Below are 24,372 nucleotides of genomic sequence, written 5' to 3' on the forward strand. Positions count from 1 at the left end.
AGTGTTCGTAGAGAAAACGTGGTCCCCTTTCCACCTCTGTCAGAGTGAGGAAAGTTTCTTCTTGATTTATAATGGTGTATATTTATGCATGGTGACCAAGAAAGCATGGCATCGGGGGCTGCATGGTGTCAGCCAACTAGGGCCAACTGTTCTATTCATGACGCCAACAAGGAAGCACATCTGTCTGGATTGGATTCTAAGCCTCTAGCCACGCCCTGGCATTTTGGTAGTGTCCACCATCTGGAGCCCGTGTGTAAAACTTTCCCCAGCCTCCCCAAACAGTGCCAGCAGCTAGAGAGCAAGTGCTGACAGGGGCAGGAGGGAGCCACTCTGGATTCCAATGCTAGCAGGTAGAGAGCAAGTGTTGACAGGGGCAGGAGGGAGCCACTCTGGACTCCAGTGCTAGCAGGTGGAGAGGCAGATTTGAGTGTACATTGTGTGCCAAGCGTGTCGAGAACACACTGTAAACATGTGAAATGAGAAGGAGCCTTCTGAGGAGTCCAAGAATAGAGCTGAGCGTCTGCAGAGAACTCCTGCCGGATAGCTTCCTGCCTCACCAAGGCAGCTAAGCCCCTGAGCTTCGATGTAAAGTAGGTACTCCCTGCGCCAGGCCTCCGGTGACAGAACCTTCACGGCTCGCTTGTGGACAGTGTTGGCATGCACACCCAGTTCCCCAGTCAGCACACCTGAGGCAGCTCGTGTAGTCAGGTTAGACTGTGAGGTGCTCAAAGGCAGTAAGGAGCCTGAGCTCACAGATTCAAACTCTGTTCTAGGAACGCTTACATTCCTGGTCAGTTAATCACTGGGCTTTTAAATTTCTGTACAGTTTTGTTCGTAAGGACATGAAATTCTTGTCATGCCCTTTTTAAAAATACTTCTATCAAGGTCTTAGAGAATTTCGTGCAACAAGTTTAGGTCATACCCTTTCTCCAGATTACCCCCCCCATCCACCCCTCCTCCCTATTTTGTGTCTTTTTCTTTCCACCCACCAAGCCCAATTTGTGTGCCATGGATTCATGGATGTGTGGCCTTGCACTGGAGCATGGCTCGCCTATTCATGGGCTGCAGGCTCCCTCCCTTCCTCCCTCCCTCCCTCCTTCCCTTCCTTCCTTCCCTTCGTCCCTCTCCCCTCTTTCTTTCTTCTGACAGGGATTCCTCCTGTAGCCCCTGGCTGTCCTAGAACTCACTCTGTAGACCAGGCTGGCCTCAGACTCAGAGATCTGCCTGCCTCTGCCTGTGGAGTGCTGGGATTAAAGGTTGTGTATGTAGAAGGCCACTATGGCTAGGAATTAAAGATCTTACAAACTAGCTCAGGCCAGCCAGCCCTTTGTCCTTAGAATGAGGACCCGGGCACTCAAAGGACTGAGTGCTGCTCCCTTTCCTATCACTGAGACTTTCTGAAGTGTTTTTGTTTTTATAAACAATGATTTATAAATTAAATTTCAGGGGCTGAGTAATATAATTCTATTTTAATTAAAATAAAGTTTTTTAAAGGCAAGTTTTCTAAACATGTGAGATGGCTTGAAAATCTTTATAGAGTCCTTTTTTTTTTTGAAAAAAGTAGTTCTAATAAGAATTTTTTATCATAAAACATTACTAGTATTCTTATTGTAACTCTCACTACTAAAATAATCTTATCAAAAAATTTCTGTTCAAGTATTGACCTATGAAGTGTGTTGCATGAATGCTGTACTTGCTTTGTAAACTTTAATTGGCAGTTTTTAATTTTGGAATCACAAGCTTTTTCTTAAGCTAGTATGGTGATATTTTATAAATGACTAGAGTTGTCTTTGTAAAATAACAGTATCCCTGTGAAATGCTTATTTCAGAGCCGAGTGACCTGACTCTCAAAATCTACAGAGCGGAGTCCTACGCCGGCCTGCAGGAGTTTAAAGCAGCCTTAGAGGATCTAAATGCAGTTCTCTTTCAGCTTCCCAACTGGCCCGAGGTAAATGGCCGTTCACTTTGTATAGCTGTTAACTTGGCAGCCGTGACGAACTTCAGTTACAGGTACAGGTCTTAACAGTCGATGGTCGGCTTCTGATGAATACATAGGGTGGAGCTAAGTGAGTGACGTTATGTTCACCACAAGCTTCAAGGCATGAGTTCAAGTCTCAGAACATACAAGAAAGCCAGATGTCCTGGTGGAGGTCTGCAGTCCAAGTGCCAGGGAGGCTGAGCCAGGTAGAGCCCTGCAGCTCATGAGGTGGGGTCTGAAGAGTGGGGCCAGAGGTTGGCCTCTGGTCTCTGTGTACACTCTCCTACACATGAGCACACATACACATAAAAGGATCATTTCTGGAAAGAAATACGTAGCTTTCTGGAAATTAAGTTAGATGAGTAGTTTTTTTCCACAACCTAGTATTTTTGTCAGTTACTGGAGAATTTTACCTAATGCATCCCAGTCACACTCACTTCCCAGTCCCCCCAGGCCCACCTTCACACCACGCTTGTAGGGGGCAAAATTAAGCAAATTGTATTGTCAGAAAAAAATTGGTTGTAGGGGAAAGAAGCCAAACCTTTGTTTCCTAAGATCAAACAATTCATGACACAGAAAAATAACATATAAACTATTAAATAAAAATTTCAGCTTGATGCATTATAAAGACAGGTTCAAAGCCGACTTACTGAACGAGTTCGGTAATGGAGAAAGCGTAGTCCTGGACTGCAAGATGCTGACGGTGTCCAAGCAACCAGACAGTCGGTTTACAGAAGTTGGCCTTGCCTAGGTGGTTTTTACACACACACACACACACACACACACACACACACACACACACACACACACACACACACCCCAGAGTGGCTGGCCTCAAACTCACAGAGATCTACTTGCCTCTGCCTCCTGTGTGCTGGGATTAAAGTTGTGCACTACCACCACCCACCCAGCTTGAATTCTTGATGAAACAAGGAATTTCAATCACAGATATTTCAATGGTTTATATATATATAGCTTATACATTTGCAAGTATAAGCAAGAGAGAGTATATTGGAACTGAGGAAATAATTTTAACTGCAGATAATTTGTAGCACAGAATCTGGTTAATTGATTACCATAGTCCCCTCATGTTCTGTAGATAATATAAGCACTGTGTCTTGGCCTGAATCTATAACCTGCCCCAGTTGGCGTTGTTTGATTGTTTACCTATACAGGTTACTCATTAGACACATTTGAAATTGCTACTCAATTATCGTTTGCCAAGAACTACAAGATAATGACTTAAAACTTACCTAGGTTCTTTGTTACTAATAGTTATAAGGTAATTATTTAAATTGTAATAAAATTACTTAATCACTGCTAATGATCTGTTAAATGTATTAAAAGAAGTCACTCATAGTTTAAGTAGTAATATCACTTGTCCTGACTTTAAGAGGAGAGTATTTACATGAGTTTTAACACATGCTTTTGATACATGTTAAAGTCAGTAAATATACATGTTATTTTATGTTCCCCTCAAATAACTGCCGTTGTATGAGTAACCTTTAAATTGGTGGTTTAGGGAGTTTGGCAGTTAAGATTGCTTACTGCTTTTCCAGAGGACATGAATTTAATTTCCAGCACCCATAGAGGGTGCTCATAGACACCCGGGGGATCCAGACACCCTCTTCTGCCTTCTTGGGCACCCTCATGCCTACCCACGCACACACACACACCAAACAAGTGTTTGAATCAGTAGTCTGTCCAGTGAAGATCATTTTGTGGCCTCAATTTCCCCACTCGGGTACCTCTTTGGACTTTGGAGTAGCAGCTAGGGCACCACGTGCATGATCCTTCTCAGAGTGGCTCAGTTGCAGAGTCTGCAGATCGAGAGCCCTTCCTTCCCTCGGGGGTCTGGATAAACAGCTCTGTACATGAAGTTTGGTTGTGCTTTGTCGAAGGTCTACTTCAGGAAAGGGAAAGTCCTGCAGGACGCCGGGTTCCTGGGCGACGCCTTACAGCTCTTCCTTCAGTGCTTGGCCCTTGATGAAGACTTCGCACCTGCAAAGCTGCAAGTAGAAAAGGTACCACTTTACCTGCGCAGGGGCAGTGCAGCCCGGCCCCGGCTGGAGGGGTCAGGGCGGAGGCAGGCTATGCAGCCCTGTAATAGGTAGGGTCTGAGGGATGCTGGGAGAACCTGGAGGCCAGCTCTGATGTGATATGTTAAATAGGCACCTTCCTCTGCTGTTTGTCTGCTTTGAGACGTTACGCTGGAAAATTCAGGCCTTTTGCCTTCCATGGTTAAGTGCTGTCCCTTTCAGCTTGGTTTGCCTAGTTCATCTCAGCACTCCACACACCTTTGTCCATAAGTCGCCCTGTGATGACTGACACAGCTGTTATTTTAGTAGACAGCAAGGGAGGGAAGGAGTCCATGATCGAAGGACTTCAGAGGAAAGAGTGGATCAAACCAAGTTAAATAGGAAGCTTTAGAGTGGATCAGAGCTTTTAACATGCCATTGTGAAAAATAAACAAAGCAAAACCAACAGTTAGCTCTAGGCAAGCTGCCACAGCATCTGGGTCAAGCATTCTGTCTTGGGCCTTCCTTCTTGCTTAACTTCTTAGGGTCTGTGGGGCACATTATGGGTATCCTGTGCTTTATGGCTAATGTCTACTTATCAGTGAGTACATACCATGTATGTCCTTTGGGTCTGGGTTACCTCACTCAGGGTGATATTTCTTAGTTTCATCCATTTGCCTGCAGAATTCATGATGTCCTTGTTTTTTAACAGCTGAGTATTCCATTGTATAAATGAACCACGTTTTCTGTTTCATTTCTTTTGTTGAGGGATCTCTGGGTTGTTTCCAGCTTCTGGCTATTATGAATAAGGCTGCTGTGAACATAGTGGAGCACCATTTCCTTGTGGTATGGTGGAACATCTTTTGGGTATATGCCCAGGAGTGGTATATACCTGGGTCTTCAGGTAGAACTATTTCCAATTTTCTAGAACCCTCCAGACTGACTTTCAGAGTGGTTGTACCAATGTGCAATCCCACCAGTAAAGGAGGAGTGTTGCCCTCTCTCCACATCCTCTCCAGCATGAGCTCTGACCTGAGTCCTTGATCTTAGCCATTCTGATTGGTGTAAGGTAGAATCTCAGGGTCATTTACATTCCCTGATGACTAAGGATGTTGAGTATTTCTTTAGGTGCTTCTTGGTCATTTGAGATTTCTCTGTTGAGATTTCTGTTTTGCTCTGTATCCATTTTTAATTGGGTTACCCGAGTTCTTGGAGTTTTAACTTCTTGAGTTCTTTATATATTTTAGATATTAGCCCCCTGTTGGATGTAGGCTTGGTAAGGATCCTTTCCCAATTTCCCAGATTGCTGTTTTGTCCTATTGACAGTGTCCTGTGCCTTACAGAAGCTTTTCAGTTCATGGGGTCCCATTTATCAATTGTTGAGCTTAGAACCTCAGCCATTGGTGTTCTGTTCAGGAAATTTCACCCGTGCCTAAGAGTTTGAGGCTGTTTTGTACATTTTCTTCTATGAGATTTAGTGTATCCAGTTTTATGGGAGGTCCTCGATCCACTTGGACTTGAGTTTGGTGCAGGTGATAGGTATGAATCTATCTGCATTCTTCTACATGCAGACATCCAGTTAGACCAGCACCATGTGTTGATGCTTTCTTTTTTCCACTGTATGGTTTGGGCTTCTTTATCAAAAATCAAGTGTCCACAGGTGGTGTGTGGATTTATTTCTGGAGCTTTGATTCTATTTCATTGATTTGCCTATCTGTCTCTGTACCAATCCCATGCGGTGGTGGTGGTTGTTGTGTTGTTGTTGTGTTGCTGTTGTATTGTGTTGTTGTTGTTGTGTTATTGTGTTGTTGTTGTGTTGTTGTTGTGTTATTGTGTTGTTGTGTTGTTATGTTGTTGTGTTGATGTTGTATTGTGTTGTTGTTGTGTTATTGTGTTGTGTTGTTATGTTGTTGTGTTGATGTTGTGTTGTTGTTGTGTTATTGTGTTGTTGTGTTGTTGTGTTGTTGTTGTGTTGTTGCTGTTGGCAGTAATCTTCATCTGTTGTTTTCACGGTGGTTTTGGAAGGTTGGATGGAGTTGCTGCTGTTTACTGTCTTGTCAAAGCCTCTCATTGCAAATACATAGGAGAGGTATTGCGGTGCTAGGGTAGCAATGTATGTTTTCTTTGTATGGACTCTTTACCAATGAGCTACATTCCTGGGCCCCACATAGCTTCCTATTAAGTGAATTATGGCCTGAGGACCTATGAAGACTTATTCTATTCACACTGTTTCCTTACACTGATTTGCAGATAACCAAATTCTATGTGTTTGAGTGATGGCACACCCAAGAAGCTTAACCCCCAGACCTAGAGTTTAGGAAGTACCCTGCTGCACAGAGAAACATGGCGTTTTATAAAACACCCTGTTTTCATTTAGCCACTTGTTCCCTCTGTCCTGACTAAACCTGTTTATGTGATTGGGATTATGTGATTGATTGGGATTTAGTGCTTGCTCGAGCACCAGGAAGTTTTACGGTGCAGCCAGCTGCCTTTGAGCTCCAGGGGTGGGAGGGCAGCTGCTGTTTGCTCCCAAGCAAGTATTCAGCAGCGGAGGCCACCGGACGGGTGGCTGGTCAGTGACAGGCTACGTTCCGTGTAAACACGGGGCCTTTAGAGTGTTGTGTTTTAGTCCACGTTCTTAGGTTCAGACAAACACAACAGACAATGCACTGTTGTGGGCACCTTGACCTCCTGACAGAGTAGGGCTTACTAATAGATTAAATAGTTCCACCTCTCTGAAAACCTCTTCCTTGATTTATAATTCTTATATTTGAAAAGCTAGCCATCCCCTTGGGTACCTTCTTAAGCTACTTTATGCCTTCCTTTCAAAGGTTTAAACCTTCCTCGCCCCCCTTTTTTTCCTGGAAATGATATACCTTGGTTCGTAAAACTTAAAAATATATCGATTTCTTTCCTGATCATTAAAAATAGTGTCTGCTATAAACACCTCCCAGAATTTGAATAGGCAAGCTTATATTGTTGTTCTTCACCAGATGGTATATGTCTTCTCTTCTATTTTTGTATTTCTTACAGATTCTGTGTGACTTACTGTCACCTGAAAACGTAAAGGAAGGCCTGAAGGGGTCTTCCTGGAGTTCGTTACCGTGTACTAAAAGCAAACCTCTTGGTTTTCCGTCAGTAATGGAACAGCCACACTCCCCTCCTGAGCTTGGCCTGAAGCAGGTAAGGGGTGGAGGATGATGTTTGCTCCCTGCACCCACCTCCTTACAGCTGAGACCCCCACTTTCTCAGTGTCAAGCTTCAGAACCTGCTTAAGTGTGTGTTGCCTATCTAGTTATAGTAACAGGATCTTGTCTGTAGCATTTGATTCAGACTAAAGCTCTCTACATACTGTCAGTGCTCACTGACCACCATTTTAGGTCACTTAACTGGCAGAAAACTTACAGTGTCTTAGAACATGCACATAGTTACAAGTATTTTATTCTCCGTCCAGGAGCATCTGCGTCAGAACTACTGCTCTAAACAGTGCTGTGACGTCAGTCAGCGTGATACCTAAGGCTCTATACATACTGACAAAAATCAGTTACCTGCCTGGTTTAATCTGTTAAGCTAGTTTTCAAGTGCATAGTATAAGGAGTTGAAATCTCCATTCCAGTTTTCTTCTTGGCAAGAGGAATAAAGGACAGTGAACAGAGAGAGTTGCCTCTGTTTATCGTTTCCACAGACTGAAGAACAAGCGGAGGATGCCTCAGAGCCTGTCAAGGGAAGCCTAAACCGCGCTCAGTCCGCACAAGCCATCAGTGCAGCAGCAGTGCCTGCCAGGGAGGATGGCTTAAAGCGCGTGTGCTCGGAACCCGTACTGTGCGCTCAGGGAAAAGGCGCTCTGCTGAAAAGGAAGCTGTCTCTCTTAGAACAGGATGTGATCATTAACGAGGACGGGAGGAATAAGCTCAAAAAGCAAGGTGGTGAGGCTTTCATTCTGCATTACCCCAGGGAAGTAATGACTCAGAGTGGCCTTGGAACCTCTTCCCCCAAAAGTAAAACCCTGTCTGCTTTATTTGATTAGAATCTCCCGGGGAAGACTGTATGTTCTCAATAGCTTATGGTGACATCCCGGAAGAACTAATAGATGTCTCAGACTTCGAGTGTTCTCTCTGTATGAGGTGAGTGTGTCAGATTTCATAAAGATGATTATGTTGGCGTAACTATGTAGTGTTAGTATAAAGGTGAGGCTAGGTAAGAATAACTAACAATGTTGGGCTAAGGATCAGAAGATGGAGTTTTAGTCCTAGCTTTAGCTTTTTCCGATTTTGAGGAGACTGACCTCTGAATCTCAGAACTTGCCTTGAGAAAATGGGGCCAGTGTTTGCACAACACAGGATCTGGGTGGCCCTGGCTGTCCTGGAACTGACTGCATAGATCAGGGTGTCCTTGAACGCATGAGATCCACCTGCTCCTGCCTCCCACTGAGTGCTGGGATTACAAGCATCACAAGTGCCTGGCTCACTGTGTGTGTCTTCAGTAATGCAGGGGGTAGCTGTTAGCCTGTGCTGGTTTTGAACTTATGATTGTCGTGCCCCATCTTCCTGAGTGCTAGGATTAAGATACTGGAATTAAATACGTGCCACCATGCCAGGTTAGATCATTTTTTCCCTAACGTGAACTTGAAAGTTAATATGCAAAGAAATAGGTTGTATCATGTTCGAGGTCTTTCAGGAGGTGCAGAAGGCCACAACCTTATTCTGGTGCCATCAGAGTTTGCTGAGTGTATCCTTTAGTGTCTTTTATGTAGAAAGGCTTTAATCAAACTATTAAGGACCATTTTTAACTTGATGAGACTGTATCGAAATCTAAAGATCACCAATGACATACGTCGTTTGCTCTGTCTTTGAGTCTGCATTTACTTGGCTTGCCTTCCTGACTCAGCCACTGCTTAAGGGTTTGGTAGCCCCGTGTGTCCATCCAGTGGTGACTACAGTAGTCAGTGCAGTTCTGGGCCCCTGGAAGGGTACCTTTGTTGTTCGAGGTCTTTCAGAAGGTGCAGGAGGCCACAGTACTGTTAGCATTGCCCTCTTCCCCATCTCTTCTCTCACCTTGGCCTCCTGCCCCCTCTAAACCAGTGGTTCTCAACCCTCCTAATACTGTGACCCTTTATATTTCCTCGTGGTATGGTGATCCCAACCATAAAATTTTCATCGATATGTCATAATTGTAATTTTGCTTCTGTTATGAGTTGTAGTATCTGATATGCAGGATATCTGAGATGTATGACTCAAAGGGGTCTTGACCGACAGGTTGAGAACCACTGCTCTAATTTATGTTATAGTCCATTATTAATGGAAGCTTTTCTGACATGCAGGCTCCTGGTGTGAAAGCTAATGTGTACTGTGTTTGATTTCAGGTTGTTTTTTGAGCCAGTAACAACCCCTTGTGGACACTCATTCTGCAAGAATTGTCTTGAGCGTTGCTTAGATCATGCTCCATATTGTCCCCTCTGCAAAGAAAGCTTAAAAGAGGTAAACGCACACGAGTGTCTGTTTATTGGTCCTGAGTTTGGGAGCATGGCTTGGTTTGTGTTCAGCCATGGAAAGTGTGGTTTCATTTTCAAAGTGAGGTGAATTGCACATCCCTGCTGACCAAGAGCAGCACACTGCTGATTAGCCGTGTTATTTAGGAGAAGACGGACTGAGAGCTGGGAGGACATGGGATCTACGAACCAAGTCCTTTGGATGGTTGGTTGGTTTGTTTTTGTTCGGTTTTAAGGGATAATAGGAAAATATAGTTAGTATAATATGATATTGTAAAACAAAAGCTAACACATCAGAATGGGACAAAACAAACAAGCCGAAGGCAAAGAGCCCAGGAAAAGGCAGAGTAACGGGTCCACTTGTCTGCAGCTTCTCCAGGGATCCCATGCAAAATGCTAAACTGGAAGCCACAAAGGACTTGTAGGGTAAAAAGAGGGAAAAGATAAAATAAAAAATAAGAAGTAGTAAGGTAAACATTTTTTAAAAGAAAAATCCTGACCCAACATTGTGAGACAAGGAACCATTGAGTTTGTTTTTTAATAAAAGAAATACAGCTGACTCGTTGCTCCGGGGAAGGTGTTGAGTTGTAGTGATGATGCCACTGAGGGGATTCCGCTGCCCTGCATCTCACCCAGACCTGAGGCCTGTTCACATCCCTTAATGCCCGGAGCTGCTGTCCTGGAGAACCTCCTGCATGGTAGACGGTCCGGCTTTCCTGTCCAGTTGGTGGCCGCCAGCCACATGTATCTACTCAAGCTCTTGAACTGTGGCTAGGTGGCTGAGGGACTGGTTCCCATATGTTTAATTAACTAAGACTTACGGAGGCCCCGTGACCAATGCTTGTTGCACTGGGAACAGTAGCTCTAGGAAGTGGTGGCAAAAGACAGAGAGAGCAGGCAGCGTCCTGCCAGAGGTCAGCACGAGCCCCCGTAATGGGAAAGACAGTGGCAGTGCCATCTCCTGGCCCCTCTGTCTCAGGATCCAGCCTCGTGGTGCTGTGTAACTTCAGTTACCCAGAGAGCACCCAGAGGCACACGGCTCCCTGTGGTGATTATAGTATTGTGTGCAGAGAAAAGCCTCCGCCACCATTCATGTGTTAAAAATAAATTCAACCCCTATAAAAATACTTACACAGAAAACACAGTACATGTTGCTGCATTCCATATGTATGTTAGATAACAAGCTGGTGTGTTGAAAACATGCACAAGCTCACACATGTACACACATACACATACAAGTGAAGTGCACACATCCATACAGTGTTTGCTAAGTCAGGAAATCTAAAGTAAAGTTACCCTTGAAGGGTCTCCCAGTTGTGACGAGGACTTGGCATTTTGGGATAAAGTATAGTAAACATGCTGTTTTCCCCAGAGTTTATTCTGTGCTATGACTGTTTTCAAGTGAACTAGCCAATGCAGTACTTGCATTTGGAAATACTTTGTCTTTTAATAACTAGGAGTTTGAAGGAAAACCTTGAAGGTACTGTTTGAATATATAACTAGCTGTTTAAAAATATCCCGTTTCCAGCGTTGATGATAGCTTATGTTGTAGCGTTAGTAAAGTACAGATTATATGCGGATTTAATAGTATATAATTTGAAAATAACACTGATATGCTTGCATATTTCCTGCCTGCATTTTCCTGTCTTCATTTGCCCAGTAAGTGTGGTTTAAAGCCGTGAGCTTTGCAGCAGTTTGGTGGGAAGTAGCAACGTCTCCCCGTTACAGAGCTTACGGGCTCGTCTGCCCCTCTGTACAAAAACTGTGCCTTTGTAAACTGAGGAGTGCAGCTACTTGATGATGTCCTTAGCTACATTCCTGGAAGCCGAATTGCTGGATTCATGGCAATATTTTTATAATATTCTACAGATCTCGACTCCCTGCCAATGACATAAGACAATATTCTATCAGCTATAACTGTGTGAGCATCCAGTTTTCCAGAAATCTTTATTAATTTAACAGAAAGCAGTTAGAGGGCTGCTCATACAAAGTCCGTAATGTGGTTGGGCTCACGATAAACTCCTGCTGTCTACACACACACAGTCTAGCGGAGTCCATTCATGCCCCTCTCTTTGTTGTGAAAGGAGTCCCTACGTCTTCCAGGGTGTCCACAGATCATCTAAGAACTTCTGATTCTCAGATTCCACCTAACACCCTGAGCCAGAACCCTTGGGTGGGTCTTAGCAGTCTGTATTTCCACAGACCTTCCTAGTCAAGGTTGGAAACCGCTTCCATGGCCACCATGGCCACCTTCCCTACCTCCTAAATTTCCCACTGTGTCTGTCCTTCAGTACAGCTTGACACAGCTGCTATTTCTGTTGGCTCTGTAGATGGAGGGACTCTTTGAGACCCTTCTCCCAAGATGACTACTTTATTTTATTTACTTTACTTAATGCATGTGTGTTTCTGTCCATCCGTGTACTCTGAGCCTAAGCAGCTCTCACTCTGATTACGCAGACTTATGCTCCACACCCATGTGGTACAGGGCAGGCATGACAGGCAGGCTCTTCCATGTTCTGTCTAAAAACAGCCAAATACACAGTGTAAGGTAAAGGGGATTAAGGAAGACATCATGAAACATGCAGTCAGATCCTGACCTGAGAGAGCTTGCTTAGACAGGAGAGGTGGGCTTTTGTCATTGTCGTCGTCGTCGTCGTCGTCGTTGCTGTTGCTGAATGTGGACAGCCACTTTTCGGAGTCTGTGAAGGGAGCACAGATGTACCGGGTGAACAGAGGTGGGGATAGAGCACACAGGAAAAGCAGCAGCTGTTGAAGTCTGACTGATAGCAACATCAGAGGAAAACTTAAAGATTAAATGTGCAGAGTGGAGGCATAGGCCTCTAATTCTAATACTTGGGGAGCTGAGGTGGGAGAACCTCGGTTTGCAGGCCAGCCTGAGCTACACCATAAGACCTTATCTCACAGAAAAGGCAACAGCGCTCCCAGCGGAAAATCCTATGTAGAGATTTATCTTTGAAATAGACAAAACAGCAGTTGTTTTGACTTTCTGAAAGAAGGCAAGTGCATTCCTTTCTTCTCCATATAAACTTTCTGCTTCTTAGAAATTTGCTTGTGCCATGGGAGATGGCAGGGGCCAGGCTGGCTGCTGGCAACAAAAGATTTGTGCTCATGACAGGGCACTTCCTACACAGCAGGGTGTGTGTGTGGGGGCGGGTGGGGGTGTCCAGCTGTGTCTCCAGCCTCACGATGGAGCCGATGGAGCCGAGGCCCAGGCAGGTTTATTGTGTAGCTACTTGAACTGCAGGGTTCCCCTCGTACATTAAATGCAGTTAGAATCCAGTGTGTTGGTCTATAACAAGGGCCCTGACCTCTCAGTTAAGCTCTGCCCGCTTTCTACTGTAGGCAGCACCTACTGGAGTGGGAAATAATTGTGTCTTTTAGTACCTGGCAGACAGGAGGTACTGCGTCACGCAGCTATTGGAGGACTTAATAGTGAAATACCTGCCGGATGAGCTGTCTGAGAGGAAGAAGATCTACGATGAGGAAACTGCCGAGCTCTCACAGTAAGTCTCCTCTCATTATGTCAACCGAGATTATGAAGACAGTGAGAGCCATTGGAGTGAGCTGGATTCTGTCACTCTGTCCAGCACTGAGGCACTCATAGCTGCGTATTGACGGGTCTCCTGTCCTAAGCAGACAGGGTGGCGAACCTGTTGGTAGAGTCCAGTGTGCTTGGAAGTCACTGAAGCAGCCCTTGGGACTGCAGCAGTACGAGGGGACATGAAGGGACTTCCTGCTCAGACAGCAGGCGGATGGAGTAGAGGTGAAGTAGGTAACATGGATGCATGGATGGAAGCACAGGTCCCCGCATCCTGGGACAGGATGAACAGTAGTAGCCTACGTTAGCAAGGGTTTGAACAGGCGAGAGCAGTGGTTCTCAACCTCCCTAAGGCTGAGGCCCTCTAATACACTTCCTCACCTTGTGCTGACCCCCAGCCATAACATTACTTTGTTCCTACTTCATAGCTGTGATTGTGCTACTGTTAAGAATCATAGTGCAAATGTTTGTGTTTTCAGATGGTCTTAGGCAACCCCTGTGAAATGATCATTTGACACCCGAAGGGGTCGCACCCCACAGGTGGAGAACCACTGGGGGAGGGACCAGGAGTGGGAGAGGCTATGAAGGAATGGGCAGGGGTCAAATGCTCAGTAGAGATACCAGTAGGAGACCATCCAAGTTAGGACGGGAAGCACCCAGAGGCAACTTTGGGGTGTTAGCAGCTGTCCCCACTGCCGGGGACCATTCGACGCTGGATAGAGTTGCCCAGCTCTGCCTGCTCTCTAGGTCTTCTGTTCTTGTTCTTAAACACTTGTGACATTCTGATCGGTCACTTGGATCTCTGACTTTCTCTGGTGGGTTTTAGTTTCTCGGCTGTTTCTTTTGCTCTCCCGGCTAACACAGCGAAGACTCTGTTAACTTTATGGCTGTTATTTACAGTGGCTTGCTCCTGCTGTTTTTAAACACAAGTAGAACGTTGGATCTTTCACTTCTGAAACAGAACGAATTGTGCTTGTGAACCTGAACTTTCCCATGTGTGCCCCTGGGAAGTCTTCACAGGCCACTGGCTTTCAGGACAAGGTTTCTAAGCTTTCCTTTACAGGCCCTGCTAGCGACTTTTCCTCCCAAGAAACCAATGTTTTATTGTGTACTTTTGTGATAGAAATACTGAGATGAAGCCCCTGTCTCTTTTGGCTACTCCAGGAGAAGGCCAGCATAGAGAGTCTGTGACACTTCAGATCTCAAGCATGGCGGTGAAGCCAGCCCGCCCTGAGGAAAGTGTACATGAGGAGCCAAGGCAGCAGGTGGAGGGAGAGCTGAGTGGAGCTGAGAAGCCATGGGCATCCATGCTTACTAGCTGGGCTATTTTGTAACTGCACCTTTGTGTTAAGCAACGCATGTCCTTAGGTCATTAGTGGTCACGTAGCAGCAACATTAAAAGGGAACCCATAGCCCTGGAGCGTGCTCTCCAGGACCTTATCGAAGTACACGGACCATGCTGGCTGCATTGTTCCCCGGGCCTCTGTAAGTCAGTGCAGCCCTGGGCCTGTGGGCACACCATCTTCAGCTACCCCAGGCTTTACTGCGTCCCTCTCCTCTTCGCACCTCCGGCCCACAGCCATTCCCCACAGTGCTGCTGTGGACATCCATTTCTGCACCTGTGGGCTTGGTCCCAAGGATGCCGGCTACCAAAGAACCGTGGTGTTTCTGCTGTGGAGTCAGGTGCCTCTGTGCAGTGTTTTCCTCTGCTGCCCCCACAAGACTGGCTTTCTCGTCCTTGCTGTCTGGACATTGTCTTGGTCCCTGGCAGAAGGAAGGTATCTGTCACTTCAGTTACCTGACAAGAACATTATTTTATTGAATTCTGTTTGTTTTTTTAAAACATATCATGGTTAAGAGTTTTCATCCATTTTGGAAGTCCAGTTTTTTTTCTTAACGTTTTATGGATAAAGCTATAACTCTGCCCTATATCATAATTATTTTAAACAAGTTCTCAACATAAAATGTTATGATAAACTTCCTTTTGAGTTTTGGAAATAGCTCTGTATGGTACCTGCTATTTTAGAACTCCGGCTTATAAATAGGAGAATCGTAATTAGATCTAGTTTCCGGAACTCATCGGTGTGAACTCAGTGCAGGGAGCTCCTTCCTGTTCAGTCAGGAACCAAGAGGGCACATTTGTTATTGTTGTTTATATTTTTTGCTGTGGTAAGACTTCAGTGAACCTGATATGTTTTTGATCTTGTTTGTAACAATGAAATGTCTTCTCCTTCAGCTTGACCAAGAATGTCCCAATATTCGTTTGCACTATGGCCTACCCCACTGTGCCTTGCCCTCTCCATGTGTTTGAGCCCAGATACAGGCTCATGATCCGAAGAAGTATCCAGACTGGAACCAAGCAGTTCGGGATGTGTGTCAGTGATACACAAAACAGGTAGGCTCCTCGTGAACTTGGACGGCTGTGTTTACACCCGAGCTTCCTTTGTGTCCGAGTGAGCTTTGCACACTTAGGCTTAAACAATGTTTTTCTCTTAGTTTTGCAGATTATGGTTGTATGTTACAAATTCGAAATGTGCATTTCTTACCTGACGGAAGGTCTGTTGTTGACACAGTTGGAGGAAAGCGGTTCAGAGTTTTAAAAAGAGGAATGAAAGATGGGTATTGCACTGCGGACATTGAGTATCTGGAAGATGTTAAGGTATGGAAATGTTCTTTCCCGGTGCATTCTGGGCCACTGTGTCCTGGGCTTGGTACCAGTGTGTAGGAGAGGTTTTTAGACATGGGAGCCTGCTCTGCCACTGCTCATGGCTGCTTAGGAAGGTTGGCGCCAGTCACCTTTCCTTTATCTTCCTCTTGAATCGTTTGCCCATTCAGGAGCACGCGGGGAAGCTACTGCCCGTTCACATCCCAGACATCCCAGGCAGCATGGTGCCTAGACGCTACTTATGCTTGTGTTACAGTAGTCGTCACGGTAACCACTTAACGGTAGCAGTTGACTAAATTGAACTTCCAGCTCATCAAAGTTTTAAGTTTGTGAATCTCTACCTCATTTTATTTGATTCATTAATACTAAAACTGCAATAATTCATAGACTAAAATTTAATGTAAAAGTAGACACAGAATTCTTTTAAGGGCTGCTTTGTGTATGAGGGTTTTTTCTGTGCCAGAGACAATCTCAATTATAAAGTAAATCCAACTGGATGCTGATTTAAAATGGTAGGATGCCCCAGATAAGACCCTACCATTGTGTGTGTGTGTGTGTGTGTGTGTGTGTGTGTGTGTGTGTGTGTGTGTGTGTGTGTGTGTGTATGTGTGTTGCGTGTTGCGTGCTGCTGATAACTGTCCTATGCACCCATCCTATGGTGACTGACATCTTCCTTAGACAGAATTGCTGTGGCCTCTAATTTATCAACTGGAATTAAAGTCCCAGAAAGTGGCTGCTGTTTTAAGTATCAAATTGAAAGCAATTTCTACAGAAAAGACTGGATAAAACATAGGTCTTACATCATCACTGTCCACTGACCTATCTTAGCCCTTTATTTCAGTCAACATTTCCTGATTGTTCCACATCTTCCCAAAGAGTTAGTTCATAGTTTTCACAAGTCTGAGACAGTTAACAGATACAGAGAGTAATTGAGAATCAGATGTGTGACAGAAACCATCGAAGGCTGACTGACTCCGTATCCTGTGAACTCTCATTACACCACACTGCCTCTCTGCTGAGAAATGTGATTGGCTTGATATTGCCTGTTCTCTCTTTTATAAAAAGATGCCATGTGGCAGGAGGCAGGGGCAGGCAGATCTCTGAGTTTGAGGCCAACATGGTCTACATAGAGAGTCCGGGAATAGTTGGGACTACATAGAGAGACCCTGAGGCAAACAGACAAAATATCTCATGGGGATATTTGCTCTATCAAGGGCAGAATATTTTATGAGTTGAAAATTTTAGTTGATTGATAGTCTTTGTCTTGTGAAATTATTAGCTAAAGATGGTATGCATTGTAAAACCCTTAAGCCTATTTTAATTTTAGGTAAATTTATATAATGATAGATCATATTTAGTGGTAAAGTCCTTTGGGTGGACAGCTGAACAACATACAGCTAAAACCACACATCCAGTAGAGTAGAGTAGTGAATTGGAAGAGTGTTTAGAAACTGACATACATTTTAGCTTTTTGCTTTTGCTTTTGTCTGTTCTGGAAGACCTCAATTGTATTGTTTACCTCTTCTTTTTGTGGTGGTAATTCTATTTTCTATAATGTCTAATGAATTGTTAAGCTCTATTTAATTGTTGTAGCAATATTCTTTACCTTTAAAAAGCTTGCTTTTGGAATTTTTCTTTGTTTCCTGGGTGGTTTTGTCTTTCAGAGGTGCAGCTCTTGTCATTTTAACTGTTTTTAAGCACAGCTTGTGGCTGTATCACGCTCTTGTCATTTTAACTGTTTTTAAGCACAGCTTGTGGCTGTATCACGTTATGCAAATTACAACTGGTTTTAATGCATATTTAATTGTCATTTTACTTTTTTCAGAAGTAAGAACTGGTGGCCTTTTGCATCTTGTGTCTTTTGTATTTCAAAATCTTCCCATAGCCAGTGGGCCAGGCCCATGGTACACCTGTTTGGATGGATGAGTCCTTGACCATCCATCCGCCTGTGTCCTCTTGGTCTTCTCGTGGCTGGAAGATGTCCTTCCTTTTACGTTTGCCACTTGGTGTCTAAAGGGTGCGTGCAGGCACCCACAGCCTCGGACCCTTATGGCAGAAGTTGAAATCGTTTACTTTATTCTCCACCTTTTGACATGCCAGTTTTTTTTAGCATGCATTTTTTGTGTTTTGACCCAGTTCTTCTGTAAAAGATGTGGTTATGCCTGCCCTCCTGTTGCTGCTTTCTGCCATGTGGTTTGTAACCCAAGTGCCCCATTTTTCTTTTCACTGTAGCAATTGTTCTATTCCAAATTGTGTAGACCTTTGAACCAGAGCTCATTGTCCCCCATACTTCCTCCTTCCCAGGCTGGCTATCAGTCAGGTTGCTGCCTGCTCTGGGTGGACACCAGGCTCTGCTCTTCCCAGCGAGTCCTGTTAGCGCTCTGTAGGGCAGAACCATAACCTGCTGTCACCTGAGAATAACTGATAGCCCAGCACCGATAAGGACATTCCCGGTGTCCCAGTGTTTGTGTGTTCCCTGGGGCTGATGCTAATGGCTAGGAAGTCCCGAGATCTTACTGACTGTTCTTCCTAGATTGAGAACGGAGATGAAATAAGGAGTCTGAGAGAACTCCACGACTTGGTGTACTCGCAGGCCTGCAGCTGGTTTCAGAATTTAAGAGACAGATTTCGAAGCCAAATCCTTCAACACTTTGGATCAATGCCAGAGAGGGAAGAAAACCTCCAGGTAGGATTGCTGTGCTGCCGCTGCCAGTCTGCCTTCCCCATGAACCTGACGGATAGCTTCCCACATCCCCCCTGCTATTGCTTTTAGCATCACGGCTGTACTCTCTAGAGCACTGGTATCTGCTACATTAGCACAGGCAAGATGCCTGTAGGAAGGAGTGCCTCAGAGGAAGGGAGGCCTTGTCTCAGGATGTCTGGAGGGTTGTAAGGTTTAAAGTGGAATGCTAGCCTGTGTTAAACTGTGACTCAGAAGCCACCATACTCCCTGCCTGTTAGCTGTCCCTTTGACAGTTGAGAGAAGTGTGACTTTCCATGCTTTAGGAAGTCTGCTCCTCTCCTTTTATCTCCTATCTACTGTTCACCATTTCAGTTCACTTTTATCTTGTTGCGTGTAACTCTTCCATTAGCATAAAACTGTCATTCTTGGGGTCTTGGTCAAGTACTGGGGTTTGCACTCAAACTGAACCTAATTAGTAATGGGATTTAGATTCCTTCTGTGTACCGAGCTGTACACTAGCAATTGTAAAACCCACTGGGAGGCTCCTTACCCTGGGGAATCCAGCCACACAGGCTCATGAGAGAGCGAATATTAAGCAGAACATTTTGGATTGAATAAAGTATTTACGGTTAAAAGATGATTAATTTCATAGTGGAATAGCTGTAAATATATGCAGGTGGAAAGATAATAGATCCAAGTATGCTCCATCTCTCACTGTCCTTCAGGGTTGGTCTGAGTCTCTCCGATCCCAATGAGTCTCTTATGTCAGCATCAGGACCATTTCCAGACTGAGGACCGGACCCATTCTGTCTGTGCTGCCCATTGTGGCATTTTTCCTCACCCATGTGATGTTAATTTTTCAAACTAAATGGGAAGCCGAATTTTTTCTTCTTTTTTAGGATTCCAGTTTTATAATAAAAATATCAAGTATCAATTAACTTTCTGTAGTGCTTTAAACAACCTGGTCTGGCCCCATGAGACATTTGGCACTATCTGGAGACATTTTGACCTTTACAACTGGAGAGATGCTATTGGTGACCGACTGAAGGAAGGTAGAGGCACTGCTGGAGGGCTACAGAGCACAGGACTGGCACACAGCAGAGGGGCGGGCCCCAGATGGCATCAGGACCAGATTCGAATCCTGACTAACATGGAGCCGAGAGACTCCATGGTCATACCACAGGTCCCAACTTGGGTTCCTCACTGTCTGTAGGCAGACTACTCACGTGCCGATGTTATGGACAGACAGGATGGTACCTGGCACATAGGTCAAGTCGTTTCTGTTTTGTTGTTTTACTGTTACATTAATATCTGAACTGTTGGTTGGTTTTAGGCAACACCCAACGGACCTGCATGGTGTTGGTGGCTGCTGGCAGTCCTTCCTGTAGACCCGCGGTATCAGCTCTCTGTACTGTCAATGAAGTCTTTGGAGGAGCGGTTGACCAAGATACAGCATATTCTGACTTATTTTTCTAGAGACCAATCTAAGTAATGAACTGCTTGGATCTCGTTTTGCTCGCTCTTAGCCCAGAGGCTGAGAAGCGGTTGGATCTTACTTTAAAGTCGCCCTGATCTGGCTCCTTGATGGCCGGATTGCCCGCTGCCTTTGCACACCCAGTGCTGGTTTGAGAAATTAAGGAAACTTTTCTTTTCTTCAACCTCCTGAATCTCGTGGATCTGCAAATGAATACCTTCAACTAGGTCCTAGACCACTAAGAACTTGCACAGAAAACACGCACTGAATGTGTGTTAAACCTCGACATTGTGATAAAGTTGCACTATGTACCATACTCTAAATGAACTAAGAACTCCGTGTATGTATGATGTGTGTGTGTGTGCGCGTGTGCTTATACACATGTGTACGTGTGTGTGCTCATGCACGTGTGTATGTGCGTGCGTGTGTGCGTGCGTGTGCGTGTGTGTGTGTGTGTGTGTAGTGTGTGTGTGTGTAGTGTGTGTGTGTGTAGTGTGTGTGTGTGTGTGCTTTTTCTCTGGCTTTAAATTTTAAAAGACAAAAAAAAAAAAGCCATAGAGAGTGAACTTGCTGAAGGTCCTCTACTGCCCAAGTTTACAACAGTAGTCATAGAAGTTTTCGCAGATTGAATTTGCCTCAGATTTATTTGTCCTGATGCTTCTATTTGCACAAGTGTGTAAACTATGGTATAGAGTATCATTTTCTGTTGGAAATTCTGCTCTTGCTGAACTGTCTTGGCCATTGACTATGACACAGTTAATTATTTATGTAAATACATGCATCCCAGTGGCCGGCAGGCAGGATGCAGACTCTAGAGCCAGTCTCCAGTAACAACTGCAAACCTGACATGGTACTGTGCACCCACTCATAAACTCTTAAAACTGTGAAAATACGGTTTACATTAAATGTACATAAAGGTAGACGGAGAACTCGATTCAGCCAGTTAGCTTGTACATTTTAGGGGGCTTTTCACATTAACTGCCCGTCTATGTCATTTAGAGTTTGAAACGATAACTTGTATTTAAGGAAATATGTAGTGTATAATTGGTTGAGGATCTGGGGGAGGAGGAAAAGCTTCATGTAGGACTAAGCTTGTAAGGTTTGTTTTGTTTTGACTCTGGTCTTGGTGCAAATGTTAGTTATGCCTTATTCATACCACAGTTAGAGCACCGTGCTGCGACATGGGTATGTCCATGCTGCCCGGCCCTTTTATAATTATTTGTTGCAGATTTGTGACTGTCTCTATTAACTTTCTTTTATGTAAGTAATTTGTACAAGTTTCTTAAGATTTTTGCTTTTGCTTATTTAATTTTGAATAAAAGCTAAATTCATAATAACCTTTTTTCCCTTTAAATTGTAAAGCGAGAAAAATGTCAGTACCAGGACCGAGCTGTATATAGTGTAGAACATGTGTTTGGTTGCCTGGTTTGTGATGTGAGGCTGGAGGTGTAGATTTTGGGGACAGTGGGAGGTGGGGCCTGAGGTGTGTTTGTCTGAGACAGGGTCTCTTTATAGCTCTGGCTCTCCTGGAGCTCACTGTGTAAACTACACTGGCCTTGAACTCACAGCTATCCTACTGCCTCCGACTCCTGAGTGCTGGGATTAAAGGTGTGCTGCACCATCACACACAGCAAATTGTAGTTTTAAAACATTTATTATTATTACTATTATTATTATTCGCTATTTTACTTATTTATATTTCAAATGTTATCCTCTTTCCTGGTTTCCCCTCCACAAACCCCTCTCCCATTCCCCTCCCCCTGCTTCTATGAAGGTGCCTCCCCCACCTACCCACTCCCTCCTCACCACCCTGGCTTTCCCTACACTGGGGCATGGAGCCTGCTCAGGACCAAGAGCCTCTCCTCCCTTTGACGCCAGACAGTGCCATCCTCTGCTACATATGCAGTTGGAACCATGGGTCCCTCCATGTGTACTCTTTGGTTGGTGGTTTAGTCTCTGGGAGCTCTGGGGGGTCTGGTTGGATGACATTGTTGTTCTTCCTATGGGGTTGCAACCCCTTCAGCTCCTTCTTAGAATATTTTATAAACAAAGAATGTGGTGTCTTGAGGCTTTAGGCCCAACAACTGTTCTCTAAACTTTAGAGTCTAAAGCATTGTTTTTAACCTTTAAAAAAAAATTCCCCTTAGTTTAAAGATATTCTTTTTAAATACCCTAAAAATGTGTTTGTTGTCGCAAATGAATTTAAAATATGGCAGGTGTGTCCTATGGAAGAAATCCTGCTTGCACTCTTCTCCATCAGGGTGGCTCTTCCTTGTACACACTTGACCATTTCTGTCCCCAGTTCCTTGACTAGGATTTCCCGCACTCTGTCTGGCTTTGTTTGCAGATTAGATTTTACTGTGTGTCCCAGGCTGACCTCATACCTGCGCTCTCCTGCCTGGGTCTCCAACTGCTGTACTCGTAGGCACACACCTCCATACCAGTAAGTGAGGTAAAGGAGACCTTCAGGGGCGGCTGAAACTTTAGAAAAGACTCGGAAACCCCACTCAGCGCACATTTACTGGGAGAGAACTGCACAGTACCTGTTGATGCAGTTCTATAGCCCGCCTACTCTGGAGGCTCGGAATGTAGGGACATTCTGAGTTTAGGCCAGTGTGAGTTTCAAAGTGAGTTCAAGGCCAGTCTGGGTGACTTAGCCTTTGTTTGACAATCAGCTTGTGCAGGACCCTGGCTTTGTTCCCCAGAACCATTAACAAAGAGGTTCCGGGCTGGAGAGATAGCTCAGTGGTTAAGAGCACTAACTGCTCTTCCAGAGGTCCTGAGTTCAAATCCCAGCAACCACATGGTGGCTCACAACCATCTATAATGGGATCCGATGCCCTGTTCTGGTGTGTCTGAAGACAGCTACAGTGTACTTATATATAATAAATAAATGCATCTTTTTAAAAAAGAGAGAGGTTCCTAGAAAGCAGCCACTGAGTAGACAAGAAATTACCCAGAAGTACCTTATCAATACTACTTTTATCATTACTGGTACTTTATCAATAGTTTTAAAGTGTAAACTAACTTTCTCATAATTAAAAATACTAAGTACTGGGGCTGGAGAAATGGTTAAGAGCACTGACTGCTCTTCCAAAGGACCTGAGTTCAATTCCCAGCAACCACATGGTGGCTCACAACCATCTGTAATGGGATCCGATGCCCTCTTCTGGTCTGTCCAAAGACAGTAACAGTGTACTCACATACATGGAATAAATAAATAAATCTTTTAAAAAAATACTAAGTGCCGGTTAAAATAAGGAATATATATAAATGATTTACCTATATGTTTCTCAAGATAGCACATGGTGAAAGTAGCCCCAGGTGTTGAATACACACATTTAATGTGTGCATGGGCACCATATACACAGGTAGACTGTAAATGGTTTCTGGGTGTGCACACATATATTCCCACCAAAGGAAGTATGCAAGCCTCCTTTATGATTTATTCTGATTATATGGCAGATTATTTCTATGACAGCTCTTCTCTGTAGATATATTAAGTCTGAGGGTTTTTTTCCTTTCTGTACATTTCATATATCTTTTCAAAAATGAAAGCAAAGAATCAAATTGTTTACCTTATCGCTTTAAGTGCTTAAGTTCCACATTAGTGCAATATTTTGGCGGAAGTGTCTAGGTCACTAGTTTATAGACAGGTCTGGGTGTCTAATTCTTCTTGTCTGACTCGGACACCAGGTAGGAAGACTCTGAACTCTACAGCACTTTCCTCGTTCCTTTGCCCCTGATACCTGAGGGAGTAACTACATTCACAGACCTCACTGAGGGCTCTCCAACTCTTTCAGCACTTCAGCAGGGGTCACAGACTGACCACTGCACATAGCTGAAATAAATGCTTGAACACTGAGCGTGGCGACAGCCATCTGTAATCTCATTTCTCAAGATCACAAGTTCAAGGACAACCTGAGCTGCACCCTGAGACTCTGAGATGGAAGGGGAGAGTTCCAACTGAGGCAAGGAGATGAAAAGGCCAAATCACCGCTTTCTTCCCAATTCTAATCATGATAAAAAGGAAAGTGAAGATTGCATTATGAAACCAGAACTTCAAGAGCTGACAAATGCTTTTGACGATAGCTGAGGTACACGTGAAAGCTAGCGCATTAGGCCATAGGGAGAGGAACTCACGGCTTAGCAGAAATCGGGGAGCTGTAGGCCAAGTACAAATACTCAGGGATTGCTATACTCAGAGAGCATCTTGGCAAATTCAAACAGGGAGGCTGGGTGTGAATTTGAACTTGCTCCCCACCCAAGCTGTGCTGGAGACAGAAACAGCAGTTCTCGGGCCTTGAATGTGAGGGTTGGGCCAGAGAAGATAACACCATGCCTTACATAGTGACGTATCTCCTACAGGATCAAGAGCCATTACTCACAGACGAGCTACCAGCCTGCCTCACATTGGGCAGTATGTTCCTGAGTCTTTTATGGTCACACAGCTAGGCTACCTTCCCTGGGCCACCAACCCCAAATATTCTATCTCAGACAACAAAGA

At 44.5% G+C, this 24,372-nt stretch overlaps 1 protein-coding gene across 2 annotated transcripts in view; it reads left to right on the forward strand.

Annotated features, from left to right (window-relative positions):
* The window catches only part of Lonrf1 (LON peptidase N-terminal domain and ring finger 1), a 30,595-nt gene extending 9,393 nt beyond the window's left edge, over positions 1 to 21,202 (forward strand). Inside the window, exons 2-12 of one of the 2 annotated variants that reach the window (XM_063275867.1) lie at positions 1,830 to 1,948; positions 3,880 to 4,002; positions 7,030 to 7,179; positions 7,682 to 7,922; positions 8,024 to 8,120; positions 9,359 to 9,473; positions 12,887 to 13,008; positions 15,280 to 15,438; positions 15,540 to 15,702; positions 18,242 to 18,394; positions 19,725 to 21,202. In XM_063275867.1, coding sequence (XP_063131937.1) covers positions 1,830 to 1,948; positions 3,880 to 4,002; positions 7,030 to 7,179; positions 7,682 to 7,922; positions 8,024 to 8,120; positions 9,359 to 9,473; positions 12,887 to 13,008; positions 15,280 to 15,438; positions 15,540 to 15,702; positions 18,242 to 18,394; positions 19,725 to 19,883 — 1,601 coding nt within the window. In that variant the 3' untranslated portion in view covers positions 19,884 to 21,202. The remainder of the gene's footprint in view (positions 1 to 1,829; positions 1,949 to 3,879; positions 4,003 to 7,029; positions 7,180 to 7,681; positions 7,923 to 8,023; positions 8,121 to 9,358; positions 9,474 to 12,886; positions 13,009 to 15,279; positions 15,439 to 15,539; positions 15,703 to 18,241; positions 18,395 to 19,724) is intronic. The other variant, XM_017600372.3, reaches the window with a different exon arrangement.
* Positions 21,203 to 24,372: the final 3,170 nt, after the last annotated feature.

This window comes from Rattus norvegicus, chromosome 16 (genome assembly GCF_036323735.1).
Source record: "Rattus norvegicus strain BN/NHsdMcwi chromosome 16, GRCr8, whole genome shotgun sequence".
NCBI classification, from domain to species: domain Eukaryota; kingdom Metazoa; phylum Chordata; class Mammalia; order Rodentia; family Muridae; genus Rattus; species Rattus norvegicus.